Consider the following 24,395-nt stretch of genomic DNA (forward strand, 5'->3'; position numbering starts at 1 on the left):
AACCCATTGAAATGAGTGAGCGCTAAGCTAACACGCATATTCATAAGTTTCTATAAAAACGCCTGCTCCTTTCAACCTGGTACAGCACCAGTGATCAGATCCCACGCTTTGACAATGAATGCATTTAGTTTTACAATTTTATTCTGGGTTTAAGTGAGTACTTTTAACTCTAGTTTGACGTTTGGATGCAGCCAGTTTCCTCCTTGGCTGCGCTCTGGGAGCTCACGATCTGATTGGCTGCCCATCAGCTGTTTTTCACAGCTTTTTTACAGCAGCGGGAAAAAATAAGCCAACATTTTTTTTCAGCGGCGAAAAAAAATACGCTGAATTTTTTTCAATATGGTGGTGAAATACGGATGCAAAAAATCCAGATACGTAAATTCAGTGTATAAATAAACACCTTGATAATAAAAACACAAATTAACCTTACTAACCATACTAAACGTGTATCCTGCCGTTGTCATCATTACACAAGTGCAGCAAGTCTAACACGGGCTTTGTTTTACTGTCTTAACTGTCATGAAGATTAGTCCAGTGCTATGTTCAAATAAATGGGTCTGCCCTGTACCTGCAGCAGTGGACGGACAGGAGACGTGAGTGAAGTGTGGAGACACCGACCGTCAGAGTCTGCTGATTAGAAGACGAAAAGTGTCGCCAAACTTGATAAATCTTGTGGAAAGGCCAAAATAATGTTATAAGAGTAGACTTGTAAGAATGAAGCACTCCTGGGCCAAAATATATCAGAAGTGCACACAGAGCTGACACATTACACTCTGGTTTACGGCTAGTACATAATTACCAACAGTTAACAGATTCCTGCCTCAAGTATTGTGCTTTGAGCCCAAAAAACGTGAACCTAAGGCTCTTTCCATACAAAGTCAAGCTGAGGACCAAACGCAAAGATATTTTATCAGTCCAGTGTATTGTCCAAATGAGCGCGGCGTTTCGGGGGTTTGTAAATTAACATTTTCCAAACTAGGTCCCAGAGTGGAAAGATCTCAAAACGGTGTTTACGTGGCGCCGTTGTTACAACGTCTCTGCAACTTTTACTAAAACGACGACATCACAGCTCCAGAGTCTGTGATCCATAATCTACTGACCTTATAATGAGTTTTCCTCATGGATCTATGATGGTTTTACTCCGCTCCTCTTTGCTCCACTGCAGTTCACAAGCCACAGGTGACAAGTAGAAAAACACGAGTCACTCTGTGTTTTTGGACTGACAGTAAAAGTCACTCACAGGTTTTTCTGCTTTAGTCCCGTTACGTCTTAAGAATAAACTCTCCTCCTCGTCTCTTCTGTAGATCCTAAATCCATGAGTCCATCATTCATCCATCAGTTTCATTTTCACTGTTTACATTCACATCTTGTTCTATTATCTGTGTTAGCGTCACAGCGCCTCACACAGGTCTGGAAGGTGAATTGAGCCGTTTTCACAGACCTGAGTCGACGCATGACGCACACATTTACTAAGCTGGCTTCATGCTTACAAAGAAAGTTTCTGAAAATACGAGTGTTTTGTCTTCGTGTGGATATAGTCTTATGTTAATTCCGACAGATTTAAAATGGCCTCTGAGCTAGTTAAGAGTGAAAGTTCAAATGTTGCCTTGTTTTTTGTGTCGAGTCTATCATAAAAAAATCTTAGTTTTATATTGCTGTGCAAAACCATAATTGTTATAAATGAAAGCATCATTGGGATTTTAGTGCTGACCTTCCTAATAAGTCTAACTGAGCCTTTTTAGTTAGTTTAGTTTTGTTTATGACCCAGTTTGATAAGAAGTGCATCTTCTCTTGTAAATTGAACTTTGTTGGCTTTTCGCCTCTTACTTCCCTGCGCCTCAAACGCGGCTCGCCTGATAAGAGCCAGACGCGCTTTTCCATTTCCTGCCCGCAGAGGAAGTGACATCACAGACAGACGGGCCTCACAGGTCAAAGGTCAGACTCATGAAACAGACCAGGGTCGAGCAGCGAGGCTTCTGGGTAATGTCAGCTGTCAGCACTGCAGCAACAACAACAACATGAGAATGAGCCAATCACAGCAGAGGAACCTTTTCAGACAGAAAATATCACCAACTTCAAAATAAAATGTTTTTTGTCAGATACATTTGGAATTCATTTAGTTTCATTCATTTAAATCTAAAGTGAGACCATTTTCATGTGTGTGATTTCATTCCCTGGCTCTCGTCGTGCGTGAGGCGCTGGTGCAGTTGTGTTGGATCTAGATTTCCCGCCAAAACGGTCCTGTATCAACCATGTTTGTTTAGAAATCGTGTTGTTTTTTGGGTCTCTTGTGCAAATCTTTTCCTAAAACTAGCACATTCCTATAGTATTCATGGCTACAGTGGACATATTCCGCATTACTGTGGCTTACACCCTTCCTTAGGTCACGTCAGCGGTAATGTTTTATGATTCATATCTTTAAGCAGACACATTATAGGAAATAGTTTTTATTTAAACCATGTTAAAATGTTCCCTCGTCAAAAACAGACTTGTAGTATTTCACTACATCCTCTGTTCTTTAAAAGATTCAAATCAAACATGCTAACGGTTAGCCTAGCTAGATGCTGTAGATCTTCCTCTCGTCCTTAGTCAAAAAATGTAAAACCATTTCTACCAGACAAACGTAACCGTATTCATCACCCACAGCATTAAAATGATGTAAGACCAATTTTGTGATTTTTAAATAAATGTTATGACAAACCTTTAAGACAAAGTGCAAAGCATTAGCACAGGCGGCGGGAAGGGTGAGGTGACAAAGTATAAAATGATCAAATAAAATGGTTAAACCAGTCCACTGCGAGGACTTTGAGGAATAGAGCCAAACTTGGAATGCACATTATTCAGTTTCTTTAATCGATTAATTGGTCACATCACCAAACGATTATCCATGAATAGTAAAACCCTGGCTGTATCTCATTGTACAGTCATTTTTATACAAACAGACCTTTTCATTTTTCTTGAAACAAATGTTTATCTTTTTTCTGCTATACAGCTTAACAATTACTTGTTTCTAATCGATTAAGCTGATGATGGCGGTTAATCCAAACAAATGCAATGTGGCCAGATCAGCAACATGAAAGAGCAGGTCTGTCCTGAGGTGAGAGTGGCAACAGCAAACACTAATGTGAGCGAGGACCCAGTGCGCTCTCATCTCACACGGTTTCCTGATCACTGTAGAGTAAAGTCTACTGCAGCGGTTTGACAAAGGCTTTGAGTTTCCAATAAAAGCACTTCATGAATTATCTTAGTCATCGTTAATTACAACATATGACAGTGATATTTCTATATTGAATGTTTTCCTTGTTCACCTTCTGGCCTTAAAGTAAAGTGTGGTTCTGCAGACTTTCAAACTCCAGTATGTCCTGCGCTCCACTGTGGTCTAATGTTCAGTATCAGGAGAAGCTGCACAGACAGAGACAGAGAGAGGGAGGAGGAGGAGGGAAGGGTGAAGAGGGAGCGAGGTCAGAGCGATTAAACACAGAGGTCTGCAGAGTCTGTGTCAGTCTGAGATGGTTTAACCTCAGCCTCTACAGCAGCAGCAGCAGCAGCAGAGTCATCGCCCTGATACTGTCTGCTTCTGCTGCACCCGCCCCCTCCTCTCTCCCCCCTCGCTTTCAAACATATGCTTCTCGTTGTGCTGCCGCTAATGGACTTGAATCCAATTTGAGCAGCGGCGGAGTGGCGGTGAATGAAGGGCGCTGCTAAAACAAAGAGCGGGTTCGGCTTGAGAGAAATGTACAGCACGACCTACAAGGAAAGACGTCGCAGAGGGCAGGAGTTATGCAACAAAGCATCTTATAAGAGAGATTGAAATGCATTTTATAAAAGATGCAAATGTCCTCCCTCTGCTCTCTCTCCAAAGAACTTCATGTCCTCTTTCTCGTACACTCTCGAAGTCCCTCTGAAAAAACAGGCAGCCCCAGTTCTCTCCAAAAGCGATCAAAGGACGCTGCAGAAACCTTTTGCAGTTGTACCCTCTTTATGTACTGGCCTCTTTTCATCGCCTTCTGACCTGGGGAGATCTGGGACTGGGAAGCTTCTGGACGAACCGTTTCAGCTCCTGCTCTGGGGGCGGTTCTTGCAGTCAGACCAGGAACTCTGAAGCACGGCCATACCACCAGAAAAAGGGTCCCCCGCTGTATTATTTGAGTCTGTACATTCGCTGTAGCGTTGCTTCAAAAAGCTTCTGCAATGTCCAAAGATCCAGATCATTTTTCATGATGGCAGATTATGTGACCATTGCGCAGAGACAATGAACCTCAGCTGCTTCTTCGATGTGTGGAGGTCTTTGTTGTTTTGCACTTTGAAAAGAAGCGAGACGCTGCAGGTGAACAGGGAAACTTTTCAAATGAAGAGATATCCAGTTGCTGTAGATTACATACATACATACAAATTACATACAAATGAACACTTTTGTTTTAATATTATCTATAGTTACAAAGACTTTTTTCAGAGGAGATTTTTAAAATCAGTTTAAGATTTTTTAAATAGTCTGTTTATTGGTGTTAAAAATCTGTACAAATCTAAATTTGGCCTTGTTTTTGGGAAATTCGAGACTCAGTAAATCAGGCTAGGAATTAGATATTAAAGAATCCCTCTGAAAGAAATATTGTTCAAAGACTGTATAATTTGAAGTCTAAATATCTTTTAGATCCAAGCTTTGATGCTGTAGGTTGAGGTACAGCATTAAAGGAAGTGTCTTGGATGTTTCAGCTCAAATAAATGACCCCTCCCCCCTCCAATTTTGTCTTTTTTTTTTAGCACAAAAGTTTTCCCAATTTAATTTCTTTACTTTTTATCTCCGCATTTTATTTTATTTTAATTCTAATTTTATTTATTTTTTATTTTTTATCTTCACAATTTTTCCATGTTTTAGCAAAAAATTCCTCCTATTCTCATTTTTCACAAATGATTCCCCATTTTTCAGACAAATATTTTCAGACAGGTATTGGAAAAATCATTTACAGGTATCGTATCGAAAACCAAGTATCGTTAAAGTGCTGGTATTGAAAACAATGTAATGGTGTCCTGCCCTAGCAAAGAGTTCCTGGTCTGACTAAAAGCACTGCCCCAGAGTAGGAGCCGAAACAGTTCCTCCAAAAGCGGCCCAGTCCCAGTTCTAACCTGATGGGAAATATTGTTTTTACCTAGTGTTCATTTTTTCCACGGAGCCTTAAATTAAAACTTTGAATAAATGCGGTGGAAACTCTCCCAGGCACCTGGTCTGCACTGTCGGCCCGGACAAGTCCATTACCGGGGTCCTACAATCTCGTTTCAGTCCTTGGCTTTTGGTCTGGAGAAGGAGACCAGAGAGCGAGTCCTGCTGCTCTGCATCAGACTCAGAGTAAATACAAGGCTCCACACACGGATAGAGTTACAGAGCAGCACAGACGAGCGGCTTTTGGGCCGAGGCACCAGGGAAACCAACAGATTTACAGAGTTTACAGAGTCTGCACTTATTAAACACGTCCAGGAGCTTTCCCTTTAAGAGCTCATTTTGATTTTGTAGCAAAACCTGCAACGAGGTTTGTACATACACATCCTGCACAAGATGTTTGTAACTAGCATGTGCTCTTAAAGAGGGGGTATTATGCTTTTTTCAGCCACATAGCACCAGTCTATATCACACTACAATGATGACGAAACCTTCTGTTGGTCTGTAAATGCAGTAAATTAAAATAACTGCCTTGTATAAAATTGCTCTTTTAAAATGGCTGCCCTGAACGTCTTGAAATAGGCCCCTGTCTCTTTAAGACGCTCCCTGACCCTTTCCGACACGCCCCCTCCACACGCTGTCTGTGGCTTCACAACACTCCACTCGTTTTCTCCACAGTATTGAAACTACGATTGGTGCATTTTAATTTTTATTGTTGGAAAGGAGCTACTGTTTATCGCTTTGTGAACAATGGCCACACAGGATATGATTTAGAGACGAACCTTCCACACCGGACGCTTGGAAGGGGCTCTTGCCTGAAAAATAACTGCTGTTTGGAGGCTCTCTCTTTGCAACTGCCATGCCCTATGGATCTCTAACTATACCCCCATGGACGACACCAGGATCTGCAGGAGCCCATACGATTCAAAAGACGGACATTATCTGTTATAATCGACTACAGCTCATTGTTGATGAAAAGTCTGCAATAAACCACAAATGTGTAAAGCCAGGCTCATTGTGTGATCATCGTAAAGGCTGCTTCGAGTAGTTGAGTTATTTTTATTGACGTTATTTGTGCATAATATGCTGCCTGTTTTCAATGAATGTTGTGAAGGTGAAGGTTGTTGGCTTGTCGCGGCTAATAGTGCCTTAGCTCCAGAAGAAAACCACTCGTTTTTAGTGCATAATATGCTGCTTGTATTCAGTGAATTTTCCGACCTAGCCGTTAGCTTGTCGCGGCTAGCTTGTTAGCTCCGGGAGAAAGCCACTCGGCTATGACCCATTGTAGATGAAATGTGAGCAATAAACTTCCAAATCAACAAGCCAGGCTCCGTGTGTGATCATTGTTAAATGGCTCTTTATGTGTGTGGTGGTTTTATTGACTTTATTTGTGCATATTTCTCGTTTTCTCGCTGAACATCCAGGGGGAGGACATTGAGGAGGTGGACAGTTTCAAGTACCTGGGTGTTCACCTCGACAATAAACTGGACTGGTCCCACAACACTAACGCCCTGTACAAGAAGGGCCAAAGTCGCCTTCACCTTCTGAGGAGACTGAGGTCGTTCGGAGTGAGCAGGCCTCTGCTCAGGACTTTTTATGACTCTGCGGTGGCCTCTGCTGGTCAGGAGGGCCAGCTCCGTCCTGGGCTGCCCCCTGGACTCTGTGGAGGAGGTGAGGGACAGGAGGGTGTTAGCCAAGCTCACCTCCATCATGGACAACACCTCCCACCCACTGCACGGGACTGTAGAAGAGCTGAGCAGCTCTCTCAGTGGAAGACTGAGACACCCTCAGTGCAGGACGGAGCGTTACCGCAAAGCCTTCATCCCCACTGCTGTCAGACTGTACAATAAGACTGTGAAGTAACGCCGACTGTAACAAGTGAATTTCTCCTTTGTGAGATAAATAAAGGTTTATCTTATCTTATCTTATCTTTTCACGTGATGACTCGAGGTTTAGCTTAGCATTAGCTTTCTCCGGAGGCTCTGTACATCATCAAGGCCCTAAGACATTCCCAGCGCAGAACCAGTCACTGAAATAAGTGTTCTTGTCACCGGTTTTAATCCTGGGTGTTTAGGTAACAGAAACACTGATGTGTGTCTTTGTAAAAGTCTCAGAGCTGCTGTGGCTCCGGCTCACAACACATGAAGCTAATCCTCCATGATGACTCTGTTTACATCTTAGGGCTAGACACTGCGGGGAGGGGGTTCTGCTGAGGAGCAGTGGTTGGTTACTTGGCTGGTGACGAAAGGTCGGAGACGTCTCCAGGAGGTGGAGGCGTTCCTAGGACTCAGGCAAACCTATCCCTATAATGGCCGCCATCAGAGTTTTTACAGATTACTGAAAAATACATGAATGTGCCAAGGCAACACTTCAGGCATGTTTTTAATGAGGGAATGACATAATAACATGATGTAAAGCTTGAAAAAGTCAATTTTGCATAATACCCTTTTAAGGGATTATTTAAAGCTCAGATACTGAACTCTTTAAGTTTAGAGACTGGAGGCTGCACTGGTGCTAATGAGGACGGGATGGGGACAAGTGCGGGGACTGTGGAAGAGCCAGGTTTCATTTATTTATGGCTAAATTCACACCACTCACTCGACTAAACTTCACCACAGTCAACTAATTCAAAGACATACCAAGCTTATTTCTGGCATTTTGTGGCACTTTAAACATTGCAACATATTGACCTAAAGCGACTTGAAAATACAAAAGGAATCCTTTACTTCCAAAGCCTGCGGGATTGATTCAGTCCTGCCCAAAGCAAACGTCACTGAAGTCGACACCAAAACACAGTCAGTCTCCCAAACCACACCAACTATGGCACCATCAGTCGCCATGAAAGTAAAACACAGAAAACATACGATGGGGAATAAACACTGCCCTGTTTCTGACAAAACTTGAAAATGTGGATTCTCCGTGACGTCCAAAGAAACATTTTCATATGTGAAAACGGAAAAGTCCCGAGCACAGAACACACAAGGATTGCTCATAGAAGTCCTAACTACCCAGGAAAACCATCACAACCAGCTTAAACGCTCACAAAAGTCATTGTAGATCAGTGGATGAAAGCAGTGTGTGCCAGAGTGACAAGAAACCTCAGTTCTGGAAGACTTTTGTAAGGAAGAAAGGGCAAAAATCCCTTAAACCTAAAATGAAAGACTTTTTGTTGGCTAGATAAACCTTAAGGTATTCATTTTGCAGGGGCCCAAACCTTTGCTCTGGCCTTTCTTCTTTTCGTTATGTTGAACATGTAAAGAATGTAAATGTTATGGGAATGTCTCGTCTGTAACTCCATGCCTTTTGGAGATCATTTCATCTTTGCTTCAGTCTTCACGGCCAGGTGAACTTCCACAAATGGAGAACCACAGCTTGATCACACTGCTGGTGCTTGGCTGACAGACTCGGGGCACAGACTCAGAGTTGGTGTTGTTGGGGGAAGGGGTCAGTTGTACTTGTATGAGAGATGGATGGGGGCAGTGGGGGCAGGAGAAGGGCACATGTATGTTTGTATAAATATAAGTGGCTTCCTGCTTCAGACAGAGCAGCAGTGTTCCCCTCCACACAGGCGCTCGCTCCCTCTGCCTCCTCTCCCTCGACGAAGATCATTCACTATTCAAGGTTTATAGCGATATCCAGATTATTGACCTTTATCGAATCCAAATTGAGGTTTTAGCTGAGACCTAAACTTGTCTGCGCTGTAGACCACAATAAACAAACTCCTCGTGTCTCGCGCAGTGAAAACTAGAACTGTTCTCACCGCTAAGGAACAAACGGCGAGTGTTTCGGGACCTGTGGGTTGGACTGGGTCACAGAATTATCATTTCACCGGGGGCATAAGCGGCACAGTGGTACAGCGGTTAGCGCTCGTGCTTTAGAAGGTCACAGGTTTGATTCCCAGCTGGACAGGGCCTTTCTGTGTGGAGTTTGCATGTTTCTTAGACCGCTAAAAACATGTACAACAGGCCAGAATGAATGTAGTGAGTGAGTACAGATTGACAGTCACGCTTCAGTCAGTCTACCCCAGGACAGCTGTGGCTACAGAAAGACAACAATCAGCAGATTCCAAAACAAAAAAAAACTAAGTCTCTGTCTCTTATGGTTCAGAAATTATAAGCAAAACAAAAGTCTTCAACATAAAACATATAAAATAGGTGCAAGTTCCCACTGTAAAGCTCAGGCTGAGCTCTTTCCGGTGCAAAAAAAAAACAGGCAGTCTATCACTTTTGGTTCCGGAGATATCAGCATTTATCCCGGGCCCGATATATCGGTCGGGCCCAAATAAATATGAGGCGGATTTTCATAAAAGAAGCAGCGTTTTGCAGCTTGTGATCCAGAGAATAGATTCAGAAAGAATTTATTAGTGAATGTTTCAAACTAAGCATGTTTTTCTGACCTCTTTGCCTCTCACAGATTTGTATCTTGTTGGTGCATAAAGCTGAAATGTAACCGATACCACGATGTTTAACAGCAGATTCTCAAGGCTGTTTATGCAGCTCAAAGCTCAACTGCCTGAAAAATAAAACATTTGCTTCATATATTAAAATCTCAATTAGGTTGTTTTTTTTTGTCAGAATTGTGCAGCCCTTATCCAGATATCAAGAATCTTCAACATCAACTTCCCGCGTCAAAGACAGACCTGGAGTAGTATTTTAGAACATTAACGCAGTTTGGAGTTAATCCCCAGACAAAGCTGTTGAATTTAGCTGCTTCTTCTTCTACGGCGTCAGCGCCTCGTTCTGTACTTCCGGATTACACATTGTTCAAACCCCTCCTAACTTTCCACATTAAATCCCTGTTTATAAATTGGGGAAAAGTAAACCCAAATGACTAATGCAAGAGTCCAGTTAGTCGATGCAACTGGAGCTTTGGTGACTAAGGAAGGCCAAAGATGTGAAGCCCGAGCAGATGGACTGTGGCCGTTGATCACTGCAGAGCAACATGCTAAACTAGCTCATTTAACAAAAAGATCATTTTTAAAAAACGCTGGATTCCTCATTACAACCGACAAAACCGCATTTGCGCTGAAGATTCTGCGTCTCGGCGCATTTCTGCAGCGAATGCCGCGCGTTTCCCTTGAAGCCGCCGCACAAAGGGAGAATGGGACGGACCTTGTGGAGGTATAAAAAGAGAAAGATCCCAGTGAATGAAACGGCTTTTAAAAAAGACACGTTCTACAGAAAGCGAAGGACAACACGCGACCGCGCAGAGACGTCGGGATAAAAGGCACAAGGACGGCTTTTATCTGTCGGGGAAAAGTGCTAGAATATTCTGGAGTTTTTCTGAAAGTGAAAGATAAACTTCGCACTTTCTTAGATGAAAAAGGAATAAAGAGATAATGTGTTTTTTCCGCAGTGGTTAGCAGGGTTTGCCAGCCCTGCTCATGCCTGGTGGGTTTCCAGTTCCCCCCAGTCAACATAAAACATGCACAATGGGCCAAATTCTCCAGCTATAGGCGCTGCTCGGGATTCAGTAGGATTCAGAATCTCTCTTTCCTGGCACCATTTTAACACAAAAATATTACATTTTCTGCCACAAATGCAAAAACAAAACTGTGCAAAATGGATTTCTTACGATTTGCAAACACTCATTTCGATATTCAAAAGCAAATGAAACAAAACGGAAACTTTTGAGCAAGAAATGTGTAAAGTCTCAGCCAACAACTACGGAAGCAATGTCATCATTTTCCAACAAATGTAAATGAATCCACATTAAACTGTTCTCCCTGTTCATCCAGAACGCTGCTGCTCGAGTCCTGACAAGAACCAGGAAGTATGACCATGTTAGTCCAGTGCTCAGAGAATAGACTTTAAACCAGCTCTGCACCAAAGTCCATCTGTGACATGTCAGAGCCGTATGAACCAGGGGTCGGTCCCAGAGTCAGGACTGAACACGCTGAGGCTAAAGCGAAAATCTGGAAGAGTCTTCATGGAGATGTGAGACAGATGTTGATGTTTAGTGGATTGATCTGCTTTCTGATCATTTGATGAGCGTGTAGGTGGAGGTTTGGACTTACCGGGGCGACGAGGGGCCAGAGCCACCATGAGATCTCCAGGTAGGGCTGGGTACCGGCACCGTTAAACGACACCAGTCTGGTATTGGCAAAAGCAGGCACCGAAAATAAAGCTTTATCTTTAGGTCCAAGTCTTGATGCTGTTGGTCCAATGACAGCATTAAAAGGAAGGGGCTTGGTTGTTTCACCTCAAATAAATGATTTTTTTTGGTACCCTTTTTTGCCCAATGTTTTCCCCATTTTCCTTATTATCTTTTTTTTTTTTTACATTTTCATTTTGTATTTTTGCCCCAATGATTTCTTGTTTTTCCAATTCTATTTCCTCATGTTTGCCCATTTTTAATACTAATATATTCCCTATTTTTTTTCTCCAAACTTTCACCCACTTTATTCACACATTTCTTCATACTGGGGGTGAACCTGATTTTTAAATTTGCAGATCTTCCACACATTGGTCTGTTTTTTTGGTTCAATATGGCAAATATTTTTGGTATAGGTGTCTAAAAAAAGGATCGTTCAGGTATCGGTATCGTGAACCAAGTATTGTTGCAGTACCCAGCCCCCTGAGACACACGTGCTCTCAATGAACCACGGCTCTGTCTAATGAGCCGCAGTTTGGAAGATTTAAAAAAAGTTGATCTAAGAAATACTCTAATAACATGGATAAATGGGTCACTAAATTATTTTCAAATCGTTTTTAATTAATTACATTTTGCAAGTCTATCTTCTCTGTCATTTTAGTGAACAGTTACGCCCCTAATCATTGTGGTGTCCACTAGGGGTGGGCCATATCGGATCGCATATCGATATCATTTTTTGATATTGTTGTGGACACGATATAATTGATGTTCCACTCAGCTCCATCAGAGAAGCACAACTGACTGTAGAACACGGGGAAAGGTGCTTAAAAAGTCAAATGAAATGAAGGATGTCAACTGCTTGAGTAGATCATATTTGCAAGAAAAAGTGCATCCCGTAAAAAAAAGAAAAAGAATAAAATATTACTGAATTAATCTTCCCAATAGGCTGAGATTTTGAAGTAATTTGTCCATTGTCAATTATATCGTCAAATATATGGTTATTGTGAGATCTTTTTGTATATAGATTTGAGGTCATATCGCCCTGCCACAAGTGATGGCCATTTTCACTAATGTGTGCTCGATGTTGATCTGGAGAAAAGGCGGCAGGTTCGTCGGGAAACTCGTCCCAGACCGGTCATGATCAGGTTTACCTTTAGTGGATTTTCATTTGACAGATTTTTTTTCAAAAAACATCTCTGGCCCATAAAGTTGGGCACTTCTGTCAGTCTGCCACAGGGCAAACCACTGCGCTTTGGGTGACTTGTATCATGTAAAACACACAGTTACATTCCATAATCACTAAATGCTATACAACGCCTCGCGGGAACTCAGTCAAATGTCTTGATTTTAATACAACAATCACGGAGTTTTTGTGATTGGCTGAAACTGTGATTCCGATTTGCAATTTTGCCCTACAGCCCTGGTTTAAAAAGAGTGGCAGCAAGTCAAATGTAATGCTTTTTAATGCCATTTTATTGCCCAAATACTATATGTTTTATGCTAAATGCACAAAATGTTGGCACGCTTCATTTTGTAAGATTTGAAAACACTCAATCAAATCAAAGGGGGAATGAGGGGAAACTTGAAGACAACAGACGAAAGCGTAAAAGCAACATTTCAGTCAAAGCTGCAGCTGAGTTTGTTATGAAGTTTTCATGTGGGTTCTGTCTCCAGGACAAAATAAATAAAAACAATTCTAAAAAATGTTTGATTTAATTCCAGTTTGAATCCAACTTAAAGCTTTTTAATGACTTTCAAAGTCTTCATTTTGGCTGGAGGAGGTGTGCGACTGTGTGTGGATCGGGAAGTCTGGGCATCTCTGCTGAGATTACTGCCTCCGCGACCTGGCCCCGGACAAAGTGGAAGAAAATGGATGGAATTGAATGACTTATGCTGCTTTAAAATGCATCGGAAACCCACACAAAACTAGAAAACAGTAATACAGTAATCAGGTCAAAACAGCAGCGGAGACGAAGCAAGTTAAACGCTCCTGTAATGAGCACATTTGTCTTTGATTTGAGAAACTCATTTCAAGAAATGTGTCCGTGAGGAAAGTTTTTCAGACTTATCTTATTCCATGTACAGTGAAGAGCTTTGATGCCTTTATTTGTTGAAATGAGTTTCTGAAATGACTGTCGTGTCACTCACATGTGGACGTGCGGCGGCTGGAAGCGGCTCTGGTTGATGTTGTAGTGGGTGAACGCCTGCGTGGGGTTGGAGCTGTACTCGTCCACGCTGATGCTGACCTTTCCGTGCGCCATGGTTCGCCCCGCGCTCGGACATGGGACGCCGCCGCCGGAAAACCAAACCAAAACAGCCGCAAGAACCGACCTTTCGGGAGGGGCGGAGGGGAACAAAACAAAAGGTCCGGGTGCGGAGCCTTCACCGGGAAAGACCAGCGGGAGATCCCAGACAACGTCCCCGGGCGCTCATGCTTCAGGCCAACGCACGAGTCCGCGCGTGAGGAAGAGCGGCTCTGGAAAAGACAAGGGGGAAAGTGGAAATGTTAATGTTTTTACTCACATCGGCTCCTCCCACTGAGACGGGCCCGCGCTCCCATTGGAGGAGGCGACGCATTTATGGCAAGACGCTCCAGTTTTGTTTAAAAGTCAGTTAGACAAGACGCTGCAGGTGAATAGGAACAATATACTTTCAAAACTTCTTTTGAAATGTGAGGGGAAAAAATATTGCTAGTTTTCTCTCATTTTCTGTTTTCATGTTTTCAAATGGATAAAATGGAATATATTTTCAGATTTAAATAATGGACAGAGCCAGGTTTACACACGTCTTTATTTTGTTGATATATCACTCATAAAGACTTGCTCATAGAGATTTTGGATCGTGTTTAGGTTTTAAATAAGCTATTTAAAACTGATAAAACTGTATAAATTCTAACTTTTCCTTATTTTTTGCTGTTCAAAGCTCAATAAATCAGGGAGCAATTAGATGAAAAAACCTTTCAAAGTCTAAGTCTGTAATGTCTTATGGAGCGACTAAAGTGCAGATGAACGGCTCTGAAGTTTAGCCCTTTGTCTGCACATGTGCCCTGTGTATATTTCTCCCGTCTTTAGCCGCTGCTGTCTCCCACAAAGGAAATGACCATATTTGGATTACAGCGTCCTCTCGGTCACAGCCTTTCGTGCAACACGTGGATACCAAACACGTATTGGTGAATGAAGAAGCGTGGGGAAGACCAGGGAGGCACATCCATGTTGGATGAATGCTGGCAGACAAAATGTCATAAAATAAACAAAGGAAAGGGGGAATTTGGGCTATTCTGACATCACAGCGTGAAAAGTGGATGTTTCCTCCTGCAGAGTCGACACAGATTAGTCTCTAAACATGTGCTTTCTCCTGGAAACAAAGGAATCCAAACCATTTCTTTTTCACACCAAATTGTTCAATCTTCTAGCTCATATTTCACAGAGGGACCAATTCCTCGCCTTGAATTATTGAGCCTTAAGCCCTCCAAAGAAATTGGAAAAATGTATATTATTTTACAGATATTTTTTCAGTAAAATACGCTATATATATATAATTACTAAGTTCTAAAATCCCCTCTCATGGTATAAGTCAAATGTAATGCTTTTCTTCTAATTCACTTCAAAACACTATCTTTGAAGGTCACAAACAAAAACATTCTGTGCAAAGGAAATTTCTCCAGAGTTTGCAAACATTCTCTCACACAGAGGAATGATTTTCAAAAGCAGATTGGACACGACGGGAAACATTCGAGCAGAAAATGTGCTCAATTTCATCCAACACTGCAGCTGAATGAGTTTTCCATCAAATTTTGGGGATTTTTGATGAAGTTTTGCAGTAAAAAAAATAGTCCAATAAGATCTTTATTTTCCAAGACATTTCTCCGAAACTCTGCCTCAATCTGATTTCTGTCCTTAAGAATAAAGGCATTTTGGATGGTACTGAAACATTTGTTTAGGTGACCGGCAGGAGAAGTTTAAAGTGATTCTCTTTTGGCCTGCAGCGTCTCGCCGGGCGCACCTGAAGGTTGTGGGTTACACTCCTAATCTCTCCCACTGTCTTTCGCTGGTGCAGAGTGGTCAGCCTGTCCCCTTCAACCTGTCATCCAATATATCGACACCGAGGAGCAGCGCTTAATGAGGCGCCTCCGTGTCTTACGTTTTACGCCGGTGATTCCTCTGATTACTTCAGCACACAGCTTCCCAGCAGCCGACGCCACGCTCAAAACAAAACGTATTGATCGCAAAAGCCGTGAAGAGTCGCGATCTGTCGGGGACGTGGCTTTACTCGAGTTTGCAGCTTTGATACAGAACTAGTAGGACTGGGACGATCCACTTTTGTCACGATACAATACCTATCACGATACTCAGGGCCCGATCCGATATGTATCACGATACAGTAAGTAATTATGATCTAGTGTGTTAACCTTAAAATGTGTAAAAGGTCATGTGTCCAAACTTGTGTGTTGTGCAGAGTAACTGTTACTGGAAAACAAAGGAGGGCAGGATGTCTCCAAAACTCAAGTAATGAAAGTATTGCGATACTTGATAAAGCATCAATACTTGGTATTGCAGTATTGCAGTAAAGTATCCAAGTCCAATCCCATATTTTGTCCCAGCCCTGATAACGAGGACTGGGAGCGATACAGTCTGGTATTGGAAAACAAAGTTTAGGTTTTACTGGTATTCATATCCATATCCAAGTTTTGATGTTGTCCAGACAGCATTCATCTCTTACCATTAGGGCTGAACTATATGGACAAAATTTCATGTCAATATTCATGCCACACATCTCGATATCGATACGATGTAACTATGGGTTAGGTGAAAACTAAGCATTTTTCAGAAAAATAAAATCATAATGCAAAAGAGTGCAGTTTTAATGATGAAAATCTATATCGTTTATATCTTGCTTTTTCAATTTGAATATTTTGAAATGTTCATATCTCGATATAAACATGATAACGATATATTTTTCTTTTGCGATATTGATATCTTAAATGTTCATATCATGATATCGATACGATAACGATATATCTTTCAGCCCTACTTACCACCCGCCTTAACCGTGTGCATTTTCTCCAGTTTCGGCTTTACCCAATTCTAAAAGCTTCTCGAGTGGAGCTCACAGCCTATGGGCCAATGCAACGCCTCATTTGAGAGCTACTGAAAACTGATCTAAATGGATATTTTACCTCGCTTTGTAGTAATTTCCATGGCTTTTGTGGTCACTTTTTTCTACAATGTTGTCATATTTTTTGCTGTTTTTTGCTCGAGTTCCTTTGTGGCTTTTTCGTCACTTTTTTTTGTCACACGTTCTTCGGTTCATTTGACGCCTTTTTGTTTTGCGCTTTCATCCTCGTGTACTTATTGTTCTCACTGACTTGGTTGCTTCAGCTCAAATAAATGACATTCTCCCCCAATTTTCTTGCACATTTTTTTCTCAATTTTGCTCAATTTGTTTTCGCAATTTATTTCATCATTTAAAAAAAAACGTGAAATCTCCAAATGTGTTTATTCGCTATTTCCAACGTCCAGTGAGTGACGCTGTGAATCAGTGCGCCAGCGTCCACGCGTGCCGGCGTTTAAGGCAATGATTGAAAATAATGCGGTGGGATTTACAGCCTTTTGACACAACATTTGCGTTTTACGAGACGACCTTTCGACTGGCGCTTTTTCATCGACTCCCGCGGATCCATAACGGACAGTTTCAGACACACTGCTGCTGCTGCTGCCGTGTGTGTGGCAGCACAAAGACACACATTTATTTGGTCACTTTTGCTGACATTGTAACTATAATCTACACCGTTTCTCGCAATAACTCACGGACAAGCGACAAGTTCATTATCATTCCGGTACGACTTATTCATCATCGTCGGCCCCATTTTACTCGAAAGGGACTGCAAACTAAATGCAAAGACTGATTTTCCCACGAGTCCCATGAACGCATCACAAAGCTCGGTAAAAGGTAAATTTTGAATAATTAGAAAGAAAGTGTACACAGCTGGCAGTTTGAGAACTAAAATGTGTGTGATGTTGTGAATACTGTGAACTCACTGAGGGAAAACGTCGAGCCGTGCCGCTATCATGAAAGAAACTCGGATTTAAAGCCTGCTGTAAGCAAGTTTAATGCTTTCAGATTGCATTTAACCCCTTAACTCCCACCTGAACCGAGCACTTTTTCTCCAGCTTTACCCCAATCTAAAAGCTTCTGGGAAAAAAGGTGTGAAAATAGCAACAAAACTGAGACGAAAATACGAGGATGAAAATGTGAAAAAAGTGAGAAAAAAACGGACGGAAAAGTGACAAAAAATGGACAAAAATTTGACAAAAAAAGTGAGAAAAATTTGACGAAAAATTGAGAAAAAATTGACAAAAAAAATGCGAATAATTTGACAAAAAGTGACAAAAAAGTCACGTAAATTTGACAAAAATGAGATGACTGCCCAACAAAAAAAGTGATGAAAAAAAAAACTGATAATGTGAGGAAAAAGATCAATTTAGTTTTGTATGTCTTAGCTTTCAAATGAGGTGTTACACTGGCCTACAGGATTTGGGTAAAGCTGAACTGGAGAAAATGCTCTCGGTTCAGGCGTACATTTTGCCATATATTGACAAATGAGTCCGCAAGAAGACACTGCACGACACAACCAGGTCTTATCGCTCATAATTTGACACAAATTAATGCATATTTTAACTGCCTTTCACTGGAAGTCTTCCCAAAAAACTATTTCCGTTGCATTTAGCACAAACAATTCGGGATTTGCTTCGTTTACTCCGGTGGAAATCCGTTTTCCCCTCGGCTTCTGAATCGTCTTCCAAAGTCCCCACAACCCTCCTGCTTTTTTGTCCGCGTGAATCGCCCTCACCGCCGGGTTCAAACGCACTCTCAAACAGAGGTCAATGTTAAGGTTACGACCTCTTCCCCCGGACCTGCCCCCCGCGACCCGCGTCTCGTCTCGGGCAAACCCAGGCCGAGAGAGGCGCCCCTGGAGCGGCTGCATGGCTCCTCCAGCGGGCGCCCGCCCTCCCTCTTCCCTCTCTCTCCACTCGGATGGCTACAGTAGCACACGGACTAGCACAGCACGGTAGCTTCTTTCCCTGCGTTAGCCCGCCTTCCTCCCGCTCCTGCCCCGCTTAAACCTGCACTGGCAGCGCGGAGGTCATGTTTTATTCACGTTTTGGCAGATTTTGAAGCCTCGAGTGCACGGCCTGCTCGCCTGCGTGTGCAAAGAATAGCAACAAAAAAATAAAAATAATAGGCAAAGGCTATAAGCTAACTTCCCCCAGCAGAAGCAGCAGCACGAGCGCTCCACAACAAGCGTACGTACGGGGGAAGAGGATCAATTGATTTTTCTTTCCTTTTTTTTTTTTTTGTATTTGGAAGAAATCCCCGGCTCCAGACAATGAGGAGGGCAGCGTGAGCGGGGAACAGTGCGCCCTGGCGGATACAACAACCCGGCCAAAGGTGCTTGGTGTCACCGTCAATGCCGCTAACCTCTTGGCTTCCTCGTAAAAAGGAGAAAAAAATGACAAGCCTCCGCACGGGCGCTCGCTGTCGGCTTTGTGTCAAGAGAATGTCCCCCCTCCTCCTCCTGTCTGCAGAGCTCCCGAGGAAGGAGGGAAAAAGGCAGTAAACGGGGATGTACCTCGGCGGTGCGGGGCTGTTTTTACCCCGTGGAGCAGGGGAGCAGCCGTGGGTCGCCCTCTCAGCGCTGCGCGGGGAGAGGAGCCTGGTCCAGCGCGTTGTTGCTGCTCCACGCGTGTGTCGCTCTCGTGTCGCCGCTGCTGCGTGCTGCTCCTGTGTCGGGCTGGGGCAGCACCTCCGACCCCTCCTGGACCTCCAGACCTCCGGCGGCGGGACGGGAGCGGGGCTGCGGGAGCGTGAGGCCGGGCTGCGGGGCGCGGGGAGCGGGCAGACGTGTCGCGGACAGGTCGGTGTGCGGAGGAGTGCGGCGCGGCGGGGTCAGAGAGCAGAGAGAGCAGCAGGCGCGGGCACAACCCCCACAACCCCCCCGTGCACGCGCCCGCCGCCTCCTCCGGCTGCCGCGGGCACGCGCACGGGAGGCGCGTGTGTGTCTGTGCGTGTGTGAGGGATAGAGGAGCGCGCTCCCGAGCCGCCGCCGCCGCTGCTGCTGCCTTCACAGACCCACGGAGAGACTTCAGAGGGACAGCGGAGGAATGTGCGTCTGGAGCGGGGCAGACACAGACAGAGCGGCGCACACTTCCATTTACAGGATTTACAGGTGGAATAAACATGCTCACACAGAGGACACGTTTAAAGCTAATGCATAAAGGGACAATTTCTTTACCTTTTAAAATCGATGAAACCAAACGACACAAAGGTTTTCCACGGGAGCGCACTGCATTAAACAATTACCGTCCACAAGTCAAAGGCTTTGCAGTTGCACGTGCAGGGGAACTGAGTCCAAATATCCCACCATGAATTGGTTGAGAAGCAGCTGTGACAGGAGCAGTCTTTTGGGCATTGCAAAACATTTACATGTGTATTTTTTGCAGACCGGGGCTGGTTGTCACACGTTTTTGTCGCGTCCACTGCTCATCAACACCACATCCCACAAGAGCCACACTTACAATGAAAACTTCGACCCTTGGCTTGAAGTTGGTCCTGCTTCCTTCATTGTATCTTATTGCATTGAATGGTATTGACCGTTAAAAAAATGGGAAAATGTGCGGGGGTAGTCGTCACATGATTGACCCTGTTGTTGTTAGGCTAAAGGTGCTTTGGCGTTAACGTGAATTTGGAAAATACTCACTTGCAAATGCCTTACGTGTCTTTCCCACTGATTAGAAGCAATACATTTTCTGCTAAATCCTCTGTGATGAGCTTAAAAATGCTAATGATTAGATTAATATGATCCTAAAAACCGACACAAAAACAAATGTTCTTCACCATTTAAACTCCATTTGACCACCAACCCCTGAGACGCCCAGCCCCAGCTGACCGTCTGACAAACAGTTTGAGCAGCTCTCAAACTACTTCAGCTCAAAATCTGAGTTATCGTTCAATTCAAAGCTCGATATAAGAGTTTTCAGAATCCATTCACCATTTTAGCACAAAAAACATCAGAATGGAAGCATTTTGCATAAGGAGAATCAGGACGTTGAACTTGATTTTCAATAACAACATCAAGTCACGGCGCCCCCTAGTGTGGCTGTAAGAAGCAATGTGACAGACAGCCACCGGTCTTTCCATCCTGAAATATGTTGTTACCTGAGCTTAGACGAGTTGATGCGTACTTGTCTGGTCTTTGTGTGTGCCCTCAGTCACGCAAAACGACCAAAGATGTTGTTAGCATTTGGCCTCTCCCAGTATATTCCTATAGCTCCAAACGGAGTGAAGTTAGACTCACAGGTACATATCAACTCGTCTAAGCATATCTCAGTATGGAAGAACTGTGGCCTGTTCCTTCAAGATAAATAAATAATGTTGTTCTTTTTCAAAATAAATATCGTGATCCAAGCAGATCGTGTTTGATTTATGAACCTGGAGGCCGATTGTGAATGTTTTAGGTGGATGGAGGAAACCGGAGCAGCCGGAGAATGAATCCACCCAGACCCCCCCCCTCCTCTCTCTCGGTCCGGAGGCTCCTGGTCTTGCGCCGCGTAACGAGTCCGTATTGATTTCCTTCTGACTTGTATTAGTTTTTATTCAGAGCTCGATGTTTCGGTCCGAGCTGTTCCTTGAACTGGCTCCAGCCTCAGCGTCGAGAGTTTTTTTTAAAATCCACCCACAAGAAGAACCAGGAGCTGCGGAAGATCCACTTTTTAATTACAACTTCAGTGGCATAAACGGACTCTTCTCATTCTTAATACGAGACACTGCGGGTGAAAGAAGTCAGTGTGCAGATGTCCACTCTGCTGTAAACTAGGGACTTCATTCAAAGTATTGTGTATTGCAGGGTTTGATTCATATTATTTGGAGTTGAAATATTGTTATGAGAAACAGTTTAAATGTGTGGGTTTAGTTTGTTGAAAATGTACATGCAAAAGGGGATCATTGTACTCTTTTAGCGTGAGCGCTTGTTGGAGGTGGGAGTGGCCGATGGCACAGATTGGCAGCCTCACATCCGTCAGTCTGTCCCAGGGCAGCTGTGGCTACAATAGCAACTTACCACCACAAAGTATGGAGTGACAACACGGTAAATTTGTCCCTTATTTGAGTAACTGATTTCAGGAAATCTATCCATTAGGCAAGTTTTTACACTGAAAGGGACTATACAGAGTTTAAAAATGTCAAAATGACATGTTCCATGTCCTAATGTGTCCCATGAGCCCAGACCTGTTCACCACAACTGCCTCTAAAATCCTGCTCTGTCACTGTCACTGTCACTCAAAAAGCTGTTACTTCGGGTCCGAAGTGCCGTCCTGCACGAGCTTAATATAGAAACTGCAGTTACGCATACGACCTGAGCTGGCAGTAGTGAGTGTAAAATGGCCAACTTGCATCTAGCCCCTTTAAATATAAAAAAAAAAGAAATAAACTCAAAACATCTCATTGCGCTCAAAATTGTATTAAAAAAGAAATCTTGGTAAATAGCATTGTTGTTGATCGGCCGTGATAGAAAATGTTGAAGTTCAATAAATTATATTTTTGACTCTAAAGATAGTTCAACTCTGAATCATAAATGAAAGTAAACCTTTACTTCAAAGAAGAAAAGGTTTTTTATCATGTATGCATTTATTTCATACTGGAGCACATTGGAGGCGTCACAAGAGGAGCTACAGGAAACAAAAAAGAGACAAACGAGGAGGTATCCGGGCGAGACTGATAGCTAAGCCACACATGCCGACGTTCGCTGGAGAATAAAACAGATGAACTGCTGAGCTCTTCCCAGAAGATGGTGAAAGACTGTTGTGGAGCGGAGGGAGCTGCGCAGGAGGAAGAGGAAAGAGGAGGAGGTGGAGATGACCAGTGCAGGACACCACGCTCTGAATTGGAGACAAACCCAGGAGGTGCTGCACTGTTTCAGAGGAGACAGAGGGCAGGCAGGTTTCCTCCAGGTGCTACGTTTTCCCCGACCTCCAGGTTGACCCACAGTGGTAGCATGCTCAGTTGCAGCGGCTCAGGACTAACACCTGAACACTATTTCATTGTATACGCATGTATACAAATAAAGCACTTACTTATTTATTTTGAAAGCGCGTCATTATATCCTAAAACACCACACAAACTGCAATAAACATGAAGTATAATGTAAATCTATTGAGTTTGAAATCAAAGATTTACAAGAAATAGGGAAAAGTCCAAATAAATGTACAAACGATAAAGAGAGCCCAAAACTGTATTGTTTATCTGTTATTTATTGAACGATAAGTCGATATTATCCTGGCAGCCTATAGTTGTTGATGTTTATTCTTAATCCAAGTGTGAAAAAAAAACTTGACTTCAGGACAGATGTATTGAAATTATATATTCCTATCAAGTATTTCTAGATTTTGCAGCATGAATAAGCCCTTTATGCACAACGTCACTCTCGCCTTTTTCTCGCGGGGAAGTGTAAACCTGTGTAAACTACTTGTAAGTTTCTGTGACAGCCAGTGGAGAATTCAGGAGATCTCTGACAAGTATTATCAGGAAAACCGCTTAGAGCAGTGTTTCACAAACAGGGGTATAGAGGGACCATTGGGTTTCCTCAAGAACTTAGACGGGGGTACATAGAATGATTTTAGATTTTCAAAAAGAAGTAAAGTTGAAAACTATTTGACCATCATTTTGAAAGTAAAGTAAATATAACTTATATTTTGCTATATAGCCTACGATAGCAGTTTTAATTTACCTTTTTCTGAATAATTGTTAACACCCTTGAGGTAGGGGGTACACAGAGCATAAATAGAAAGTTAAAGGGGTACGCGAGACAAAAAGGTTGGGAACCACTGGCTTAGAGGACATTGAAAACTGTAGGATGTGACAGCTTCGCCAATCTGGCTAGAAAAGTACTTTTGTCCCTGCGGCTTGTCTTTAAACCACAGACAGACTGATGGCTAACGGTTTGTGTGCATGCTTGCAGGAAGGAGGAAGTGATGGAACCGTGAAAAGGGCCTACAATGACTACAGTGTAGCACTTTGAGAAGCTTGTCAATGCAAGCTGGTCAAGAACAATACAAGTTTAGGCCAATATATTGGGGAGAAAAATCTATTGTTGCCTTGTTTTTCAGGGATAAAAGCTCAGTTTCAAGCTTGGAAATCGATTAAAATGTATGGAGAGAATATGGCTCAAATCTCCTTCACTACAAAGTGCTCCACTGTTGTCTATGCGCCCTCTGCTGGCTACTGTAGACTTGTCTACACACCGTATCCAGTTACAGAATGTGACATGCCAAGGATAAGGTGTTGAAAGGATATTTCAAAGCCTGAATGCGGCAGAATGAGAGTTTCTACAGAAACCCTTCACCTGTCGGCTCCGTGTCAGATTTTCATATCAATCTCTTCTTAATAAAGTCATCAGCTTCTGTTCCACGTCCCCATTAAAACCTGCTCCGACCTGAAGAATCTGTGACTTTTAGACGTTTCCCGGCATTTGATTTTACTCACTCTCTGTCTTTCTCTTCATCGTCATTGCACTACTTTCTTTTCCAGAATGAGCTCCCAGTTACATGAACATGAAAATTACAATCCAAAGATGACAAACAACTTCATAAAGTGGACATGTGCATAATCGGTTGCGTTCACGGCATTCCAGAGAGACACGGGAAATGTCCAAATGTTTTCCCTGTTCATTGTTTGGAAGGGACTGGATTCACAAACCTGCCACACATTCATCTTACGGCTGAAAGTCTTTTCGTTTGGAACATTGCCTCCACTTTTGGACACCTTTACGAGGCAGTCATGTGACCTTAGTTCATATGTGCCTCCCAAAGTCCAGAGAAGACTCTGGACTTTGGGACAGTTTTCGTTTCATGTGGATAGGTCCAGCCATTAGAGATTTCAATCACAAACCAAGTCCTAAATTCAGCGTTTTGACCATTTCCATAGTTACCACAATAGGATTCTTAGCTGCACCAACTCATTGAATCAGAACTCCTCCTCCTCTTCTTTCCACTCTCTGAAATGACTGTGCATGCATCGTGTCCACGTTCGTCTAAACTCCATTAGGGCTCTCCGCAGGGGGCAGCGATTGGGCCGCTCCTCTTCCCCCGTGTCA

General features: G+C 43.1%; 2 protein-coding genes across 2 annotated transcripts in view; both read right to left on the reverse strand.

Annotated features, from left to right (window-relative positions):
* Window positions 1-13,594, reverse strand: part of mpped2a (metallophosphoesterase domain containing 2a) — a 55,933-nt gene extending 42,339 nt beyond the window's left edge. The window contains exon 1 of the mRNA XM_079554931.1: window positions 13,397-13,594. Within this exon, the coding sequence (XP_079411057.1) occupies window positions 13,397-13,509 (113 nt within the window). The 5' untranslated portion in view covers window positions 13,510-13,594. The remainder of the gene's footprint in view (window positions 1-13,396) is intronic.
* Window positions 13,595-13,613: 19 nt separating this feature from the next.
* On the reverse strand, window positions 13,614-19,806 carry LOC306961964 (uncharacterized protein). The gene is made up of 2 exons (XM_079554940.1): window positions 18,879-19,806; window positions 13,614-13,724 (listed from the first exon to the last, which is right to left on the reverse strand). The coding sequence occupies exons 1-2, from the start codon at window positions 19,486-19,488 to the stop codon at window positions 13,678-13,680; spliced, it is 657 nt and encodes a 218-aa protein (XP_079411066.1). The 5' UTR covers window positions 19,489-19,806; the 3' UTR covers window positions 13,614-13,677.
* Window positions 19,807-24,395: the final 4,589 nt, after the last annotated feature.

This window comes from Gobius niger, assembly GCF_951799975.1.
Source record: "Gobius niger genome assembly, chromosome: 4".
Taxonomy (NCBI): domain Eukaryota; kingdom Metazoa; phylum Chordata; class Actinopteri; order Gobiiformes; family Gobiidae; genus Gobius; species Gobius niger.